This window comes from Amblyomma americanum, chromosome 5 (assembly GCF_052857255.1).
Source record: "Amblyomma americanum isolate KBUSLIRL-KWMA chromosome 5, ASM5285725v1, whole genome shotgun sequence".
NCBI lineage: Eukaryota > Metazoa > Arthropoda > Arachnida > Ixodida > Ixodidae > Amblyomma > Amblyomma americanum.
Window position 1 is genome coordinate 153616990 of NC_135501.1, and position 17766 is coordinate 153634755.

At 44.5% G+C, this 17766-nt stretch overlaps 1 protein-coding gene across 1 annotated transcript; it reads left to right on the top strand.

The window, feature by feature from the left end:
* Positions 1-4385: 4385 nt before the first annotated feature.
* LOC144135176 (uncharacterized) lies at positions 4386-14664 on the top strand. Its single transcript, XM_077667915.1, has 5 exons — positions 4386-4451; positions 6748-6791; positions 10768-11490; positions 13489-13514; positions 14505-14664. Exons 1-4 carry the CDS (start codon positions 4415-4417, stop codon positions 13501-13503), a joined length of 819 nt encoding a protein of 272 aa, XP_077524041.1. The 5' UTR covers positions 4386-4414; the 3' UTR covers positions 13504-13514; positions 14505-14664.
* Positions 14665-17766: the final 3102 nt, after the last annotated feature.

Here is a 17766-nt window from a genome sequence, read left to right on the forward strand (position 1 = left end):
ACAGGTAGTTAGAATGCTCAGGCTTGAAAAAAAGCCAACATAAATAATGAGTTTTGAGTGCACAGGAGTGCCTCGTTATATCCGCAACTGATCCGCAATAAAACTGCAGGTGATGCGCAGAAAATACCGATCACGTATAAAACACCAAAAATTGTGTTTTGAATAAAATCCTGAAAAAAGACTGCCAAATTTTCAAAACTTAAAAATCGAAAGCTTCAGACTCTATTGAAGGAATGGTTTATGGGGGTTTAACGTCCCAAAGCGACACAGGCTATACGGGACACCGTAGTGAAGGGCTCCGGAAATTTCGACCACCTGAGGTTCTTTAACGTTCACTGACATCACACCGCACACGGGCCTCTAGAACTTCGCCTCTATCGAAATTCGACCGCCGCGGCCGGGATCGAACCCGCATCTTTCAGGCCGGCAGCCGAGCGCCATAACCACTAAGCCACCGCGGTGGCTATCGAAGGAATGGCGTTAGTCTATGATTGTAGGTTAGAATGCCTACCGTCGAGCTCACTTTTACTCTTAAATATTAGACAGTATTAAGGGAGGAAACACCTACCTGCAAGGCACGAACCCGAACGACTTTCAGCATGACGCCATTTTCTTGACTGGCAAAAGTAACCCCTAAGTTATTCGTAGCATTTCACTCGCAGAAATACAATTTTATTTTCGGCATTCCTTAAATTAGTTTTGGGCTTTCTTAGTACGTTCTCTTCAAGAACGCTCATTCAGAAGTGACATGCTTTCCTATTGAAAAAAAAAGAAGTCGAGGGGACACTTAAACTGCGCCTTAAGGTTAAGACCTGATAGGGTTCATGGAATTTGTCATTCCCAACATTACATTCATAGGTCCCTGGAAGTCCTCACACCACTCCTTCTGCAGTGGTGCAGCGGCTAAGAGATGCACCACTGCCCAGCGATGGCAGACGCTGCCACCGGTGGGGATCGTTAGATGCAAGTTGCTCTTCATGAGCAACCTCTCGAGATCATTCATTAATTTAACAGACACCTGTCGCAGTGGACACACTGTGATGACGTGGCTTATATGGCCCATCTAAGATGCATCTCCGGCGGGTGGTCACTGGAGCCGCCCTACGCCATCTAATTTGTTGCTCAAAACGCCGACAACACAAATGGGGGATTTTGTGGGTAACGGGCCGTTTCACGCTATGGCGTCAAAATGCGAGAGAAGCGGCGCTTTGAAAAATACGAACCGCTATTGCGTCGTCTTGTCGTTCTTGCCAATTTTTCCGGACTATTCCGAATTCGCCTGGTATTGAGAGAGAACTGACGCTCTTACGACGACGTGCACTGTAAAACATCCGTTTTTGCCATAAGGCCAGGTACAAAACACAACAAAAAAAATCTTTCTTAACGACCAAACTTTTTGTTGTATTTTTCAATTCATTTATCCCTAACGATGGTTAGGAAATTGATGTAACGTTACATGGACTAACCGGAATATTGGTTAAAGAAGTAATTAACTCGAAAAGTGGTAGAGGTTTAACGCAGTTAAACTGAGTAGACGTGCGAAAGCAGGCGTCCATGCTTCAATTGGAGGAGGTACTTCAGCTACGCCCTAATTAAGGGTGTGAAGTGACACCTTTAGCGGATTAATGTCCATATACTTCCTTCAATATGCAGGATTGGTCATTCTCTACTTAACATTTATAGACGGCGACGAGTCCTCACAATACTAACAGCGCAATGGCACAGAAGTTAAGATGCAGGTGGCTGTTTCTATCACAGCCACCGGTTCGGACTTTACGTTCCACGTTTCCTTTCCTGAGCAATCGCCCACGCAGCTGGCCCAACGCTCGTCTTGAGTTACTCGAGCTTACCCGAATTACTACCCGAGCTTACCCGGGTAAGCTCTGGTTGCTTGGCAATGACCCAAGATCGTACGTACGGCGACTAGATGCATGTCCGTTTTGCTGAGGGTATGGGTTCTTCCGCACTAAAATTCAGCACTTATTGAAGGCTAACTTCTTTGCCTCTTGCCCGAATTGTATATATAGTCGAATGGTGCATACTATTCTTGTCTAGTGGTGGAAAGCATAACATTTAGGGTTGGCTTGTGGTTTAAGGTTTCCCCAGAGGGGTTCTCGAGGAGAAACAGGGCTTCTATTTCCTAACAAAAATTATTTTAGTGGTTTAGCGTTCACCTCGTGCCCATCTCATTAACGGTGCCCTGCTATGTTAGTCGTCTGGCATTTTTTGGCGCTAGAAAAATTCTCCTAAGCTTGTACTACATGATCCGTGAATATTTTCAGCAGGATCATTCAAACAAGGTGAAGATATATTCCAGGTGTCTTTAACGACACCGACTTTTGCTCCCAGAAGACAGACGACGCTTTGTCAAAGAGATCCTTGCTGGGAAAACACTGCACGAGGTCACGGAACGCCGCGTCCATGAGAAACACCGGCACGCATGGGGCCACACAAAAGCTCAATCTTATCAACTAATTCGGACTAGTTGATGTGTGCGGCTTAATTTTCAGGTAAGCATGCAAGCAGAAAGGTGAAAAACTGAACGCAAATTTTCCAATAAACGATGGCATGTTGAGATGGGATGGGATGTTGAGTGCTGTCATCTGCTCAAGATTCCTCTGAAGTCGCAACTGAATTTAAGGGCACACGAGAGAAGCGTGCATTTTTGAACGAAGGAATGCATCTTGGAATTGGCCTGTCAGTTTTGGTTGGCGTTACATTTGTGCCCGAATTTGAGAGCTCTAGATGAAAAAATCCGGATCGAAGGTAGGTGAAAAACAGGAGGCATCCTTGTCTTTAAAAGGGTAAACAATCAACACGTGCCGACATATAAGCAATCCGTGGCAATGAAAAACTTGCAAAAAAGATGGCTCGAAATATTATATGGGTTTCAATGCGAGCCCATGTAAGAAAGGCAATAGGAATGAGCGCTAATTCGCCACCACTCGTAAGCGAGAGCATTTTGAATGCATTTCTTCAGCAATTGCAGCTAGTGATTTGTTCGAAGTTTTTCATTATATTAGTTGCCACTGAGAAGATGTGAAGGCTCCACTAGATTGTCCAGCATAGTCGAAAATGAAAGGTCAGTCGGCGTAAGCGCTGTCTCAAGCATGCAGCTGAGAATTTGAGCATAGTGGCTTAAGTGTGTTACTCAGTGGTTATCGAATTAGGGAACTTTAAAGCTACGAGAACGTTTTATGTTCCTTCAGAGTTTAGAATACCTTAGATGTGTTTTCATACATTGGTTTTCATACAAACTGATATAAAAGAAGATGGAAGATGCCATGCTATCATAACTTTCAGTATAGTGATGTTGGTCCTGCTGTTCCAATTATTTGATGTTGATTTGCATAGATAAAAAATAATTCCACATGTAATCTTTGCTTTCTGCTTGCCTGTGCAGGGACGTGAAGGGCAGTACGAGAGTTTACGCTCACATTTCTTCAACCGGTCCAAAGAGGTTTGGACTCTCTAGTGGTTTTAGCATGACATGACACTATGCAGCTGTTCAGCATTCGAAGAGACAGAAAATGCAATGTATATAGAAACTGAGAGAACAGTTTTTCACTTTCATCTGAGAGAGAGGACTATTGTTGGAATCATGCATCTCTGACATCTGAGTCTTTAGGTCAGCAGAACTGCATTTTCAGAAGCAATACAGTCGCATCTCACTAAGAAAAACCTCAAATATTAAATATAGGAAACGGTCGTTTTCTTCTATTCAATCGAAGACGCCGGTTTTAACGAACGAAAGGCATATTTATTTCCTCCGATAATTGTCACAACGCTTTTTTTAGCCCCCACATCGATGAGAGACGACACCTAGATGGTTTTAGGCATTCTCTCATAACTCATCCGTGTTTTCGGAACGTTTTGTCTCTGCGACACCTGATAGATCTAGAGTCGAAAAAAGGGCCTCAGTAGGAGTCTGACTCTTCCGAAAGAAGAAAATTCCAGAGTGGTGTCACTACAGCATATGCTAAGCTGCCATATTTTTTGCTGTCGAACAACTGTCTTGAGACGCGTTTTCAAATTTTTGTACTTTCGCTTTTAAGAAAAAAACCTCGATGAATGTGCCTGGATGACATAGAAGTCCTTGTCCATACTGTCGGCACCAAAAAACTGAAGTGAATACCTTCATACTGGTGTTAAGGCGGCCCTATTCGATCCGGTCGTTGAACGTATTTCCGTATGAAGGGCAAGCTATTGTCTTTAGCTTGCGTGGATTGCCTCTCTTGACTGAAGAATACAGATGCGCAACATAACAATGACCGCACGAGAGATATAGCATTTCTCCGTAAGACTCGCAGAGGGGTCTTTCAGATGTATGGGTGGTAGTTTTTTTTGTTCTTTAGTACCATGGAAAATATTTAATAACTGAGCGCAATAGTGAAGCTTGCCAAGTACGGACAACATGGGGACCCTTAGTGCGGTCGGGCTGGTGGTATCTGGTGAGTCGAATAATGATTCTACTTGCAATAACCTTTAAATGATGTTTACATACGCAGACACCTCCCTTTGGGGCACGGAGCAGAACATGATTGCTCAGTGAAAAACTTTCTAATTTTCTGGAAAATCGATTCCGAACACCAGGGTCATAGCAGAGACTAAAAACCAGGATTGCTGCCTTTAAGCTAGAAGTTACACTTTCATTCCGGTGGGTAGCCAACCGGAACCCCTTTCTGGTTAACATCCCTGCCTTTCCCTCCTCCTCTTTATCTATCTATCACTTTCATTAAGACCAATAAGTTATCTTACAAGGCAACATTGAACAGTGGTGCCTAAGCAGGAGACGAATTAGCTAAGCGTTGGGTGTGGATGGCAGAATGAGAAACCTCTAGGAGCCGCTGTATTTTCAGCTGGTAGCTTCTGATGCGATATGCTCCATGAAACAACGTCTGTTTGTGTTGACAAACGGTGGACGTGTCTTACAGTGATCAAAATAGCTTTGCATCACACTGTATACGCTGTCGTGATTCCATTACAGGCACTGGCGCTAATAAAACAAACCTGAGAATTACCAGCGATAATTTAACTTTGTTAAGTTTAAAGTAATGTCTGCACTAAAATTTTTTGACGCGATTCACGTGTAAGAACAATGTTAAGCTTACAGTTCTTTCGATGGCGTGAGGAGGCTCACGCAGCCCCTACGTAAGTTACCGTTTCACTAATATGTTCTGATAACAACAGGTGTACCAAACAGTTGCTGTGAAATCTCAATGTGCCTTCTCGATAGTTGTTGTACAGTACCGAGAACTGAAATAAAAGTGAAACCCGTGCATATAGGTTTCTACTGCTTTGTCGTCACTTAACTTACTGATCAGAGAAGCAGAAATATTCCGGAAGCTGTGGCAGACGTGGGTGAAAAATTGCGGAAGGGGAGTGAAAAACGTTGTTCTGTGAAGTGAAATTATTTTCTTTCTTGCCAGCTGATAACTTTGAAACGTTAGAACTTGGATTTTGCATGGTTCAGGGTGAGGCAGCAATTTGCGTTTTATATTTTAACGCGGTTCGCTTGCAAGCGTCAGGAAGCATTCATTTCCAAAAAAAAATGCGTTCTTAAAACGGTAAAAAGGGGTAATGAAAATACGAATTCTTTATAAAACTCTAAAATCATAAATGATAAAGCAGCAGGGAATAGATAACTGCCTACGTTCTAATCATATTTGCAGTCACAGCTCCCAGAACAAGAAGAAAACGATGTAACATTGTTAGTGATATAACAGACTTGAGGAGAAGAAGAAGAAGAAGAAGACCGCATGCCAGAGATAGAATACGATACATTTTCGGTAGTAACACATTAACTGCCACGGGAGATTAGAGTACATTTCACATCGGTATTGACCATTGTGGGCGAAGAAAGCACTCTGCGGTACATTTTCGGCAGTAACACATTAATGGCCACGAAAGATCTGTGTACATTTCACATCGGTATTGATAATTGTGGGCGAAAAAAGCACTCTACGGAAATCTGCATCGGATTTACAAATTTTCCGACGCTACTTATGACTTGCAAAACGCTATTACCGACACTGTGACGAGGATATTTTTAACATCGGCATGCATACCCTATACAGCACTGAGAAGCAGACTGGAGGTACGGCACTGGTGCATACATCCTGTAGCATTACCACATTATCGACATGAATCGAACTCCTCGTAGCAACTGCATCAGAAATCATTCGCGTACCGTCTGTAGGTGAACCGAAATTTTGGCCATGCCAAGCTTTCCTGGGAACTGGCAACTGCAGTCATCAGTTGACCTCCAGTAGTAAATACCGCGAAACCTAGTCGGAATATCTTAAAGTGCTAATTTAGAGAAAAATATAGAGTTCCGAGAGATACTGCAGGAACATGGTTATTATCATGGGGGACTGTTCCCTTTTGCTGCAATATCTAACCTATACAATGCATCCTGCACCCACATAAACTATTTCAGACAGTCGCAGAAAATCAATCATACGTACCCAAGAATCAAAATTTCCGCTCGAATTTTTACTGTTCAGCGAGAGTGTTGTGGCAGCCGCGCTAGCTAGAACCGTTACGGCAGATTTCCTGGGCGTCAAACTGCGCTTTGTACAATATCTGAAAAACACCCATATTCACATTGACGGGCAGTTAGAAAACAATTTAAGAGCACGACATGTCATCAACGAGTAATTGGTGATCAGCTTATCATATATATTCACACAATATTTATCCGCAATAAGAGGAAACTTTGCAATTAAACTTTATACACGTTTACAGCCATCATCCTGACGGTTCTACTGGGTGAAACGCTTGGACAAAGGGTAAGCCTTCTTGTTCTATTTAAGAACGTGTAAACTTGCTAAGAGAGACACTGCCGCGAATTCGAGACACGCGTACCCTTGAGATCACACTTCAATGGAACACCAGAGAGATTTAGGTAGTTTGGAAAGGTACACCTGTTGGTGCAGTGTTAATCGCGTCAGCGCATTCTGCTGAAGTGATGACAAAGCTTCATATGTCATTTAATGTTAATTGGTGGCCTTAATAAGGAGTAACTTATTCACCTTCATGTACAGGACTTGCACTAAAGTATTTTTACTAACCAGCACTAAGAGTCACGTGCGCTCTGTCTTGTATATACGAAGACAAAACTGCTCTAGCGCACGGTTCGCCTATCTATTCGCAATGAAGCAGTTTTTCAAGTATCTGATCGCACTACGGCACTTTTGCGGATAACTGTCGTGGTGGCTCATTGGCTTTGGTGTTGTGCTCTTGGTAAAAACATCTCAGGCAGAATTCGCGGCAGCGGCGGCCAAATTTTGATGGACGTGAAATGCAGGAACGGCGTAAAACATGCGCAATACCAATACACATAAATATATACATTGATTGAATAACTGATTAAAAAACACTTCTGAATGCGGATGAATTTCAAGCAAAAAATCACTTGTGTTGTTAGTACGGTCTGAAGCAACTTATATTCAGCAAAAACAACAGGACAAAAGCAATTATAGTAGGATACAACTTGCAAAAAACAGCAGTTGTTAACACTGGGCCACGGTCCGCGGCATACTGTATTACTCCACTAGCCAGTCACAAAAGTGAACGAAATCAACTTTTCAATATTTGACTTTATTAAACAAGCCAGCTATCAAAATTCTAGAGCTTATAACTTTTTTTCACATGGTTAGCTTCTTGTTTAGGTGACAAGAGAAGTTTTAACAACGGCCTACATTTTTGTCGTGGAGGAATTCTGTGCGCCGGTCCTGAATGTGGGCGGAGCTTCACTGCAGACTTAAGTTGTATCCAACTATAGCACACAAAAGGACAGACATTAAAATCAGCCCCCCCCCCCCCCCCCCCCCCCACACACACACACTAGAAAAACTGCTCCGGAAATAAAGCTCAGCCTTAGAGCATGACGCGTTAGCGTAGTGGGTCAATTCCCATATATGCAGCAAGTCATTCTTTACTTTACATTCATAGATACCTAGGAGATCTCATGCCTCTGCTGGCGCAGTGGTGCAGCCGTTAAGCGATGCGGCACTGACATACAAGTGAGAGGTGCTCCCAGAGGTGGGCTTTGTGCGGCCTAGATTGCTCTTCTCGAGCAAGCAATCATTAATTTAACCTGCCACGGTGGTCAGTTTGCCCACTATCTGCTGGGCAAACTGCGATGACGCCTCAAGATCACGTGACCAAGGTTTCCTACCTGCCTCCCAGGCAACTCTCTGGGGCAAACCTGTCAAATCCATGCTCGTGATTTTTCGCTCACAACGTCGAAACCGACAACTCCGACATCGGATTTCCGGTTGGACGGGGTCTTCAAAGCTATCGCGTTAAACGTGATAGGTTTTTTAACCCAGCTAACAGAGTACGAGTGCGATGGCATGTGTTTAGAGTTGCTGACTCACGGTTTTGCTTTGCCGGGTCATCGGCACGGCTGGCGGCGATATTATACTCAGGTTAAGCTGTGATCGAGGTTAAGCTAAGCTGATATGTTAGTGCCACAGAGGAAAGTTGATGAAGACGACGATGTGCTTTGCACAGCGAGAGAATGTGCTGCAGTTTATGACGAAGTGTGATGGGCTGTGGTGATAGCATACAGTGCCCTCGATTGTGCAGTGGCCCGCCAAGCTGATTTGTTCGCGCCTCCGCAGGTTCAAAACCCAGTTGCGGCAAGATTTTATGTTTTCATGGGCTAGATTTTGCAAGGCTCTTCAAGGTTAAGCTTCAGAGAAACTCGCTGAGCAGGTTAGCTTTCGTTAAGTACTGCTTTTGCACTTAAAAAAGACAAATGTAGATTAGCTCAGCTAATCCAGGATATACAAAGCGAAAGCTGTCGGCGTTCACTGTGTTCCTTGGCGTTGGCGTTGACAACGTTCTAGACGGCGATGGCTTTGAGGAAAGGAAAGGCGTATAACTGGCTCCCTGGATATGCGGAGGCCTCATTCGTGTTTTGGTACATGTGGCGGTGGTGAGAGAGCGAGATGTGGCCAGTATGCATTAACGCTGCATGCCACCTCCCAGGGTGGTAGGGAGGGCGCGCTTCCTATCCAGTGTGCGAAACGCAATCAAAGCAGGCTTTTGCAGTTGAACACTAAGCCGCGTATATGGAAGCGAGATTGAGGTCTCCACTGAGCCACGGAGCTAGTTTGCGCCTTTTTTTGCGTGAAAATGAACGTCCCTTGCAAAGTTGTCAAAGCCAAAGAACTTCATGAACGCCGCCAGCTCACTTCTTTTGTTTGGTTTTTGCGGAAAGGAAATGGCACAGTGACCGCCTCACATATCTCGGTCGACACCCGAGCCGCACCGTAAAGGAAGAGATAAAGGAGGGAGGGAAAGAAGAAATAGAGTGGGGAATACCTGTGGCTCAGTGCTACTATTGGCGTATGCGCAGTAGCCAATAGGGAGCGAGAGAGAGAGAAAGAGTTGGCGGCGGCCACCTGCGCCGTGTGTCACGTCCCTCGTGCTCCGACATACGCCGGGTCGCGCGAAGCGCGCTGTTGACTAGCGTAGTGAAGCTTTTCGCTTCAAAAAAAATAAACGCAGTCTGAACACGGCAGCGGCCACAAGCAGCTTGGCCGCGCTTCGTGTTTTTCACCTTCATTTCCCAGGGCCACAACTGGCGCGCCCTTCATGGTGCGTCACTGTTTGTTTGCTATATCATCAGTAAAGATCAATTTTTTTTAGTTTTTCTCGCAGAGACAGACCGACGCATTGATGCGAAAAAATTGTGCTTCGAAATCTTATTTCCACTCGACTCTTGCTCATAAAGTATTTGCCGAAAATTGAGGGGTGGTTAACGTTTTGAAGTGAAGCGTGGTGTAACATGGCCTCTGCGATCCGCGTATAAAAGTTGTAGACACGCGCATTACACATAGGAAATGTACCGGTGGTGGCGTCAGTTGTACCTAGTTTTAACACTGTAGCGTTAAGGCCCTGTTGAGCATAAAAACCCGGCGTGGTTGTCGCCGTATTCGAGGGCGTGAGCGCAAAATCCCAAGAGAACAACCTCTACACGTGACCATGTGACGGCATCACAACCTGCCCACCGGATTGTGAGCAAACTGACCACCGTCGAACGTGGCCGGTAAGTTAATGATTGGTCGCGATAATTTGCTCACGAAGAGCAATGTGCGTTTCACAAGAACTACCGGTGGCAGCAACTGTCACAGCAGGACAGTGGCACATCTCTTAATCGGTCCACCACTGTGGCAGGAGTGGTATGAGGACTCCCAGTGATCTAAGTCCGCATATATGGGCATTAACTCATTAATGCTATCGTGTCATTCCCTCAAGGCGGAGCCTAAGTATGCCTTCTAGATTTTTAATCGTTTCTAGCTTGTGAAAGCTCACGTTTTGAGGAAGGAGATATATTTGTGACTAGAACGTCGTTCTCAAAAAGTGCAAACTAAGTTCTTTTTGCCCACAGTGTCTTTTTATAGCTTTAGATATATTCACGGTGTTCATTATGAGCGAATGTGTGTCGATGCTTGAGCGATATAAAATTAGTTTCGGATCGCAGCGAAACTGGATAAGTAAAATGCAGATTTGAGCTGGTTGGTGCATGTTGTAAGGAAAAGTGGCGCGGTGAATTGGATACTGGCAGTATTCGTTGCACACCATCTATTACCGCTGCAATTGGAAAGCTTGGCAGTTCTGCAGCTATGCAGTTCAATTTTAGCTGTGCCGTCAATGTGACCATCAATCTTTGCTTCGCCTTTTTCGCTCATTTAACATTAGTGTCTCACACCGACTCCATATTCTCTTTTCCCGGCCACTGACCAACATCAGGGGTTGGCCCCTCCTCGCTATCCACCACCTGGTTCCCCGCCACAACATTTGGGGCCTTCATGGATAGGCCCACTATACGCTCCGCTCCTACCACCTGAAGGCGCGGCCCCTCCTGACTTTCCACCACCTATTAAGCCAAGGCAGCCGCTATACGCCCCGCTAGTACCACCGGAGGGCTTGACCCCTCCTCGCCAACCACCTGGCCGTCCACCACCTTACAATCCAAACAAAAAGTGGCTTGCGCCGATACGGACACAGCCAAAACAGCTACTATACGCACCGCTGCTACTACCAGAAGCACTGGCCCCTCTTCCCGTTCCGCCCCCTGGCAAGAAGCCAAGCCAGCCGTTATACGCTCCGCTAGTACAACCGGAGGGCTTGAACCCTCCTCGCCAACCGCCTGGCCGTCCACCACCTTACAATCCAAACAGAAAGCGGCTTGGGCCGATACGGACACAGCGATACGCACCGCTAATACCAATAGAGGGCTTAGCCCCTCCTCGCTTCCCGCCATCTGTTAAGCCAAGCCAGCCCCTTTATGCTCCGCTGCTACCACCGGAGGGCTTGGCCCCTCCTCGCTACCCACCACCTGGTTCCCCGCCTAAACGTTTGGCGCCGACGTGGACAACTCCAAGCCAGCCACTGTACGCTCCACTCATACCAGCTGAGTCCCCAAGAAAGGTCTCTTTCCCCTTGCCGGTCATCGATCTCCAGCTGGCAACGGTGAGTGACCGGTAATGAGGGACGTGTGCACAATGAACAGAACCAAGAGAACATAGGGATCATATCAAACGTTTCGGCTTGTCGGCTTTCCCGGTGAATAACTGAGACAAAGAGAGCCCATTCAAGTTATCTACAAGTGAAAGGGTGCCGACTAATTTATTTCCCTGTGTTCCCGTGGCCTTTTTTCCCCTCAATTCTGTCCCCTTCTTTTGCGCTGTTACCCCCAGGAATGCATTACCAACTCGCCCGTTTAGAAATCGTAATTATTACCACTTGAAAAAGTTCCCACCAACAATTTGAAAATGACCCAAAGGTACGCATGAAGGCTATTCTCACCAGAGACGGGGCGATGGTCGTAAGTTTTTCTGTCTCGACTGGACTAGATTGAGAAAAACAGGAAATAAAATCAGGCGTTCACATAAAGAGTTTTACCTGCTAACGTAAAATATTGTGGAGCTCCTTCTTTCAGCTATACGATAAAACGAGATAGCAGTTTAGCTTGCAATATTTAGAAACTTAATTGGTGATCGCAGCTTGATTGCATTTATTATTCAGGATATGACTAAGACGTTTCCGCAATAAGTTCGGTTTGTAGTGGTGCTTGTTAGTGATTTCAGGTGGAACGCATTACTCATGTCAAAATTTAAGTATCACGTAATGTTTTAAAGTGAATCAAAGTGTTCTAAAAGTTACGTAGATGAACTCTAAAGAGCATTTTGATCGAGGGGAGGCGCTTGTCCCGTTCGTCTCTGTCCCTTGTGTTTTTTGTCGCGCTACAAGCACCCCCTCGAGCAAAATGAACCAACTCGCCCAGTAAAATGTTTTATTGAGCATTTTGATACGTGTCAACTGGCTAGGTGAAAACCGGGCTTACAATAAAGATTGTTTCCAAACCATTATCAGTTTTTTGTTCTTGCAATAATTATATTTGTCAAATTTTGACATCTCCTATGTACCCACTTTGTGGATTCGCAGTTCACAATCAATCCACTGCAAAAGTTCCGTGCCGTTAGTCTTAAATGGACCTGGCAGAGTGGCCCCTGAGGGTACATTTTCCTTTCTCACAGTAAATATCCCGTAAACATGAAAAATTAGATATGAAGCGTAACCTAGGTGTTAATCCTTAAATAGAAAACTACAATTTTATGCTTTCTTGCCAATGTATTAATACCTTTTTGCGATAAGTAAGCGCGGAGAAAATAACTGCGCTCTTCGTGGCGCTCTTTGCTCCTCTCGTCCCAGGTTTTTCGTACACAGCTCAAGAATTTAAATCCAGTCAGACAGTTTTAGAATATTGGAAGAAAGGATAGTGTCGGTGCGGTATATGAGGAGATTTTATACCTGGTTTCAGGGTGCCAAACAGCTTCAGCGTGCTGTCCAATACTCTAATAAGAGGGCATAAGGCAAACCTCTTCACAACAAGTGAAAAAACAGTTGTGAAACACATCTGTGTACATAATAGGATTATATAGGGAATTTATTAAAGCAATGAAATGATTTAAGGAATGACGGAAATTAAAGTAGATGCTTATCTGTGAATTAAACGTGAGATAAATATTCGGACATTTTGAATTCACTGTGTCGGAAATCGATATTTTTTACGTGTGAACAATGCCAAAGTATTGCAATTACATTCCAGTCCTATTCGAAATCTCTGTCAAGTCTGTTATATTCTTTCGAAGTAAGTGCAGTTGTGTGTAGTAACACTGGTTATTACTGGTTACCATTTCGTATTTTCCCGCGTTTGATGACGTCACGACGTTTAGACCAATCGAGAGTTTTGTAATGACGCGGATTTTTGGGCAACAGCCTATTTACTGTAGGCGAGTGGCCGCCAATGTGGCTAATTTAGAAGTAATATAAGTTTCTTCACTTTGAAGCAGAGGCACAGCTTTACAGTCCGCTGGAAGCATATTATTCAAGAAGGTGTATTTACAGAGCATCAGTGCATTTCTCAACCTTGCCTTCTCATAAAAATTCAATGCCACCTTCTTTCAGCCTGAAGAGATCTAAGCCTTGCCTCGGTGAGTATCTCTCTTCATAATGTGCGCACAGCGGAATTTGAGCCAGAAAAATAGTGTTCTTGAACGAAACTAAATGAACGAGGTGCGCAAAGCTGTAGCACTTAGTACGCCTATTGTGTGAAATTATCAAATTACAAAGTTGTAAAAATATTAACGGCGACTCTTTTCGTGCGAGTTTAGTTACCTGTGCTGCAGTATGCGCTACCGCCAGACTGCCCCTTTTTAAATTAGACTTGAATTACTTCCCGCGTGTGAGGTTTCCAGACATCTGCGCTTATTTGGTTACCAAGCAGCAATATGAAATGAGAAACAGCGAGGGTGGAACGCTGGACATAAAGCGCCCAGTTAAATGTGTGATCAGAAGAGGACAGTCAGTGAGTATAGGCGGTAGGGCTCTCTAGAGCACTGGCATTAGAAGTCGCAATCAGCCACGCGCAGGAGTATTTTTGTAAACATCCAGTACACAGTTACTCAAAGCGAAGTGACACTAGGTAAAGCCACCCCATAAAGCCACACAAATTGAAGTCACTGCATCAATGTGATAGCTGTGCATATAGAAAGCGCGGCGAGTATAGAGGCCGGCCGACACAGAAGGAGAAGCTGCCAGTGGGAAGGAGTTATTGTATACGAGAGGTTTGAAGAATAAATACGGTGTGAACGAGAGACACTGGCCAGTGAAAGTAACGGAGAGAAGTTTGAGAGGTGAAACCATACAAAGACACTCGAAAGCGGACAGCACCGCAACATCATGTGGAACAAAAAAGCCAGCAGAGGAAGACGGCTTGTGAAAGAGGTGCTACGAGTTGGATTTCGCCTAAAATGACAGGACAATCATTCACATGCGCTCCAGCTAGTCTTGCTGCCCTATAAGGCGGATTATAACATAGGAAAAGCCAATGCAGTTGCTTCAGCTTAAGGGCTATTGCGTGCACACTTGTGAAAAATTTGTGCTAAATATGCTTCCATTTCTTGCTTGTCTTCATGTTTCAGAGTAAGGGGCGGCGTGTTGAAGGAGGCAGTGTGACAGCGTCGATGTCGGAGGCAGAATCCTGGCTTTATCACGCCATGCCGGACAAGCAACTGTACGCAAAGTATTAGTGGATTTGGGTACTTGTGCTGCAATAAATACGCCCGTTTTCTGTATCTTCAAGTTGTAAGTTTGAGCGCCACCCTGGCTCCAGAGGCTAAAAGCCGGAAAAATTGGGTCACTAACAGGATAATGAAAGAATAAAACAGCACAGCTTTTGACTGGTGAAGAGCTTAGGAAATTATGACCCCGAGTGAACAGTCACTTTCTACCGCCCCTGGCACCACGCTCAGGACGGATCTATCCGTGCCACAGATGTGACAAGGTTCAGTGCCTGATCTGAACAAGACCCTTCTCCAATTTCAATCTTGGGTGTCACCAGTTCGCCCGACACCCCTCACTTCGGCCTCGGCAATGAAAACACGTTGGAGGCACTACCACAGCGTTGAATGTCTGGAGAATTTTTTACATAAATTGTTCCCCAATTCTCAAGGTTTCCGAGAAATATACACACGCATTTTCTCTCACCCATCACATTTTATGAGCCATGCACTGACACACCAGTTGGTATGAGTCAGAACAGCTGGAAAAAATTTGTAAATAAAGTAGGCCGAAATCAAAATGGTTCAAAAATTTAAATAAAGAGACAAATACAAGAGGAAAATATTGACAAAACAAGTAGGCAGAAAAGTATCACGAGCACATGTGCCGCGGCTGGGGCGCAAAAACTTGGCGACGCATGCAATTCATTTCGATTGGCCTCTGAATGGTGTGGTTTTTCGCGTATGAAAGAGTGCTGGCCTATATCTTGCAGCATGACGATTATCAACACCTGATCTGTTTGGTCCCTGTAGAGGTGAAAAATACGACTGCCTGAATTCGTAGATTCGTGGCTAATGTTTCCAGTTTTCTTGTGCTCTGTCGACGCATATAAGAGAAATGCGCATTTTACTGCCGTGAATTTTCCACGCCCTTGAATATTTATAAAACAGTAGCATGGATAACAAAACAACGAAATGAAATCAGATATTCCAAACGCCGCTGATCGAGAACGAAAATTAAGAGAGAAAAGCCTCTATTATTCTGGCCCTATTTTCAACCAGTCTTCAATTTTGAAAGGCACGTTAAGAATTAGTACGCGTTAAAAAACAAACTTCAACACACGTGGTATTATAAGCAAAGCCATAATTGACATCATAGATGCTATTTGGCTGTTAAAACCTGTGGCGAAAGAGCATGAGAAGAAATTCAGTTATAATTTATTTACAGCATTGGCAAAGTGTACGAGCGCGAGTTTTGCGTTGCTAATATCTAAGTACCGACGCTCAAGAGTTTGTGCCGGTTCTCCAAGTGCGGCTATGGGCATTTGCAATTTTCCCGAACCAAGACGCATCTAGTCACAGCGCTGCAACGCATTGGAAGGAGAGTCGCCCGGAGGAAGAGAAGGCTATCTTAGAAAAGGAGCAGTAGCTACAAGCAGGTAGAATCACGCGCTATATTTGTTAAAAAAAAGAAAAAAAAGTCAAGCGGCCCCGACGCGTGGTGTGCTTTATTCTCCATGGATGGGTCTTCTTCATTTATGTTTAAAAATAAAAGAAAATCGATGTTAACCTATTTTTTTTTACCATTAACATCATTATCGTATACATAGAAGATTTTATTCAATTCACATTACTAAATATAATATATTTTAATATTTTTACGTTTTCTTTGTCGTATATTTATATGTATAGTACAATAAATGATGCTGTCAAATATCGTTATTTTGTAAGACCCCGCCAACGAGTATGTGTCGATACACAGCATATCGTCACGGGAGTGAAATGTGCCTCCAGTACATCGCCGTTCGTTCTAACTTTATCCACTCTGATGGACTCCTCCTTCATGTGCAAATGGTAAAAAATGCATTTGAGCACTTTGTATTAGTTCGCATCGTTTCCCCTAATGGTACCGCTGTTATTAAAAGAACCTTACTTGATGTGTGACTCGGATGAGAGACGAACATTTGCCATGGCTTTGGTTTCTTAGAATATATATATATATATATATATATATATATATATATATATATATATATATATATATATATATATATATATATGTACTTTTTGCAGTTCCTGGCCACTTTGTGCACCGCACCACATTCAGCACCGCCTCACTATACGATATGAGTAGTCGGACTTCTTTTTGATGACTACGAAGCCACAACCAGTACACATTTAAAACAGGCAGGAAGAATACTCAGAGAAAATAGCCTCCTGCTAACGAACTTGCCGACAATTTTGAATGTCAGATTTTCCAGACCCAGCGGGCCTGCCTAAAATGGCGTACAAGTGGTAAAGCTGCCGCAGCGCAGGGTAGACACTGAAAAAGATGAGTTCGGTCTCAGCCTTCCCAACTGTGGGATGTATAATGCACAAAGTGGCCAGATTTCTCGATGTGTCCTGTATCGCTGACCTGGACGTGTCTTGATCGTTCTGCAAACATTTTTAAGCCTGGTCTTCATTAAGGAGCCTGGCTCCAGTTAGGAATGAAGACAGATCGTTGGCATCCTCTATAATCAAGGGTGGACATTCAAGGCGTAATCCAAGACGTCGCAGCGTCAAGGTGGTGCACTTTTCGCACAAAAGATGGCGGAGGTTTTTGGTGCCATAGGAAACACTTCCGCAAGACAACTAGGTGGTTCAATCATACCATCCGTACGTATAGGGTTGGTACACTGACGGAATCGGAGAATCACCTCGCGGCGCAGACGAGCAGCCTCTGCATGTTCCCTGGCATGCCCCGCCGAAGAAACTATCAGCCGAACCGCCTGACCCTACCAAACATTCAAGTGTCGGTGCGTCAATCCGTCATACTTCGAGGGCCATCGGTGCTCCTGGCCTACACACAATGATTTCAGAAGATAGATATAATCTCGTGGGGCCAGCTTGCATACCCTTTGTTTATTAACTGGTGTGTTCTGTTTGTTTTTTTGTAAGAAAGGCGGATGTAACGGGCTACTACCCTACCAACCCCGCCCGCAAGCACGGCTATAACTGCGCCTCTATGTTGTCCATAACACATTGTTGGGGCCACCATTGTGCTAATCACATTTGGTACAGCCGCTACGTGTCTCTTAACAAAAGCCTCGCTGTACAGAGAGGGCACAGTAGGAAGATGCATGCGGGGGGCAGCCGCGTTATTACCGAAGCGAGGGGTGGATGCGGTGGAAGAGATCGGTCG